Below are 3,977 nucleotides of genomic sequence, written 5' to 3'. Positions count from 1 at the left end.
CTGTGCAAAATGGAGCATGGTCCATAGTTACATGTCTGGAAGGACAAGCCAGTCCTTCCTCATTTTATAGAGCTGCAATATTATCTTGTGACTCAAATTCAACACCTCATTCCTTAACTACACCATCAACTTGCACGGCAACACTATGGACTTGACTCCAAGACCTTTCTCTTCCTCCATACTGCCATTGACCTTTCACTCCACCTTTGGGTTCAATCTTCCAAAATGCATCATGTCACGCTTTTCTGGATTGAACTCCACCTGCCACTTCTCTGTAAACCACATTGTTCATTAATTCCTCTGCAAGTACAATTTGGAAGTTACTATTGAGTTTGTATCCAGCATTTAATTCTAGTTCACAGTAACTCTGCATCAAACAAAGCTCCAGATCTCCCCAAAGATGCTTAAATCTATGCCTTCTTGCCAGCAGAGAAGCTTCTGCCCACAAAAGAGCTCTGTCAACAAATGTAACATTAATCAATTGTGCAGGAACCATGCAGTTGCTGCTATTTTTCTCTTTGAAGTGAGGCACTGGTGCGAACGATTTAACAGTGACATGTAGAAGGGAAGCTGCAAAAGGGAGAGCATCCCATGGTGAGGGAGGGAAGGCCCACATTTCTGGGGCCCACCCTCAGCAAGTAAAGGGAGCCTGCAATAATACAGTAATACTCACACATTGTGGAGTTTGGACAATGACTGGGACCAGCCAGCAGCAGATTTCCTGTGGGTGAATCCTGATCAGAAAATAGATAAGTATTTGTGAGTTAGGAATTCAATGGCTTGCCAGGAAAAAGTTATAGGCAGCCCAGCATTAGTTTATTGTAGTTAAGGATGAGTAAAGTTAAATCTAAAGCCTTAGATTTCCAATAGATTTTGGGTAGGTACAGAAACCTGAAGTATTCCATGTTTATATGAATTATTAGAGGTTGCAGCCCCTGTTTCAGTACTTGAAAGGGTTACTTCTCAAATTCTGGTGTGACAGATTATGTTGTATTTTATATAAATATGTTTTAAAGGAGATAAATTGTGGCAGTTTTTTTTTAAAGTGTAGATCACACAAGCACTTCAAAACAGATCTCATTTAAAATGCTGGAGTTCTGCTCAAGCCAGATCGTCCTGGCTCCAAGTGCCTTTGCAAAAACTTTGAAGAATCCCTATAGGGACTTTACTAATGGATCATTGATTTGGTTATTCTAAGACGGTATGTGGTTTTGCAAGCAGAGAGAGAAACAGGCTGAGAGAATTCAGTTCTACCGTTCAGCAGCAGCTGGGACTGGAACAGGAAAAACCCAATTTTGAAGACAGGTTGTGAGAGTTCAGCCTGGTCAAAGCCCCTGTGGCCCATAGGAGAGGACTGGCTGGCTAATGTTTCATTTGAAATAAGGGAAACAAAAGAATTCTGTGGTGACCTGAAAGATATAGATTATCATCTGGAAAATCCTGATGGGGCAAGTTTCTTCAACAAGACACTAAAAGGAATCAATTGTGGGTGTCCCATGAGCCATAAATCTCTCTCTGAAAACCCAACAAGCACCGAAGCCTGGTGAAATTCATAAATGTTAAATTCTGTGCACAATATAAGAATTGCCCACAACCAGTGAACTTGGAGAAGTGAGATTGGACTGTGAATCAAATAAATTTTCTAAACTTACTCACACATACATGTGCGCTTAGAATCAGAAAGGGGTTGTTAATAGTAGAATACTTGCCCCATCCAGATTGTTACAAGTTCAAACCAGCAACCACAAAGAAGGCAGATCACACAGGGGTAAAGATGAACAATTACTTTATTAACAAAAAATTCACCTTCAAACTTTATTCAAAATCCCCCCTTTTATAACAATGCCCACTGGTTACTATGCAAATCTCTATAGCAGTGTAAAACTAATAAATTCCCCAGCCTAAATATAATCTATGTAAGTCTAAGTTATATTGCCATCCAGCCCACAGAAAAACTTAGGCATAAGACTCACAAAACTTCAATGTCAATTGAAGCAAAGATCATAAACAAAATTCAGTTTGTTTGGTAAACTGAAGCCAAAAGATCTTTGAGAGAGAGAGCACAAAATTTGAAGTTGTCTTTTGTTGCTTGCAGAGAGAGGAATCACTGGCTTGGTCCGGATCCTTCTGGATGCCTTTGGAATGTTCATCCTTTTTGAAATCCCAACATTCTAAACTGTCCTCCAGACCATGACTCATGCTCTGGGGCTTCTTCCACTCCACAGCACCACCCAGTGGTGGTTTATCGTCCAAGTCCAGAAGTTTTTTTCTTTTTTTTTGCACATGCTCAGACCATCGCCCACTCTCTCAACAGTCCACCTTCACCTTGGCTCTCTAAGGCAAACTGTCACTTTTTAACATAAAAACCACACAACAGGTCAATACACAACACAGAACTCTGTAACACATATGATAACCTCTTTCTTTCAGGTCACCACAGAGTTCCTTTTTGTTTCTCTTATTTCAAATGAAACATTATACAGCCAGCCATCACCTCTTGTATGGGCCACATGGGGTTTGACCAGGCTGAATTAAGCACTCACAACCCGCCTTCAAAGTGGAGTTTTTCCACAAGCTTGTTAGCTTGTCCTGTTCCAGTCCCAGCTGTTGCTGGTTAACTGTAGAACCGAATTCTCTCTCTCTCTCTCACTCACTCACTCACTCACTCACTCACTCACTCACTCACTCACTCACTCACTCACTCACTCACTCACTCACTCACTCACTCACTCACTCACTCACTCACTCACTCACTCACACACACACACACACACAGAAAATGTGTTTTACTCTCTCTGCTTGCAAAACCACATGACCCTCTTAGAACAGCCAACTGCACTCAGACAGCCTGCAGCTCTGAACCTAATCTTCTGAGTTCTTTCATTTGTTGCTTTCCAAAACATCAATCCATTAGTGAAGTCCCTTGTGCACTCTTCAAGTTTTTGCAAAGGTTCTCAGAGCTGGGCCTGTCTGGCTTGAGCAGAGGTCTAGTATTTTAAATGAGATCTGTTTTGAACTGTTTGTATGTGACCTACACTTTAAAAAAAAACCTGCCACAATTTATCTCCTTCAAAACATATCTATATACAATATAAAATACAACTGGTTGCACTTAAGTTCTACCTTTTGAACTTGAGTCACCTGCTGCAGACAAGCTCTTCATCAGACTATTCCAGGACCTGGCCAAGGTGCCCATTCACTGGCCCAGGCAGCAGGATGTCAGAGGTTCTGTCCAAGCCAGCTCCTCCTCCAAGAATGCATTCCAGAGAGGGAGCATTTGATGTCTACTAATTCTTCCCCCACCAGTGGGTGCCATTGGAGTTGGAGGGCATTTTGGGAAAGGATATTCATTTAAATACATTTATGAGGATAATCTCTTTCTCTTTGGCTTGGCTTCGCGGACGAAGATTTATGGAGGGGGTAAAAAGTCCACGTCAGCTGCAGGCTCGTTTGTGGCTGACCAGTCCGATGCGGGACAGGCAGACACGATTGCAGCGGTTGCAAGGGAAAATTGGTTGGTTGGGGTTGGGTGTTGGGTTTTTCCTCCTTTGCCTTTTGTCAGTGAGGTGGGCTCTGCGGTCTTCTTCAAAGGGGGCTGCTGCCCGCCAAACTGTGAGGCGCCAAGATGCACGGTTTGAGGCGTTATCAGCCCACTGGCGGTGGTCAATGTGGCAGGCACCAAGAGATTTCTTTAGGCAGTCCTTGTACCTTTTCTTTGGTGCACCTCTGTCACGGTGGCCAGTGGAGAGCTCGCCATATAATACGATCTTGGGAAGGCGATGGTCCTCCATTCTGGAGACGTGACCCATCCAGCGCAGCTGGATCTTCAGCAGCGTGGACTCGATGCTGTCGACCTCTGCCATCTCGAGTACCTCGACGTTAGGGGTGTGAGCGCTCCAATGGATGTTGAGGATGGAGCGGAGACAACGCTGGTGGAAGCGTTCTAGGAGCCGTAGGTGGTGCCGGTAGAGGACCCA

The 3,977-nt window shown here is 43.7% G+C and overlaps 1 protein-coding gene across 1 annotated transcript in view; it reads right to left on the bottom strand.

Annotated features, from left to right (window-relative positions):
- The window catches only part of LOC138762443 (uncharacterized), a 72,021-nt gene that overhangs the window by 16,733 nt on the left and 51,311 nt on the right, over positions 1-3,977 (bottom strand). Inside the window, 1 exon segment of the mRNA XM_069936200.1 lies at positions 674-734. Coding sequence (XP_069792301.1) covers positions 674-734 — 61 coding nt within the window.

The sequence above is a fragment of the Narcine bancroftii genome, chromosome 4 (genome assembly GCF_036971445.1).
Source record: "Narcine bancroftii isolate sNarBan1 chromosome 4, sNarBan1.hap1, whole genome shotgun sequence".
NCBI classification, from domain to species: domain Eukaryota; kingdom Metazoa; phylum Chordata; class Chondrichthyes; order Torpediniformes; family Narcinidae; genus Narcine; species Narcine bancroftii.
Note: the sequence above shows the minus strand (reverse complement) of the source record. Positions and strands in the feature narration are given on the sequence as shown.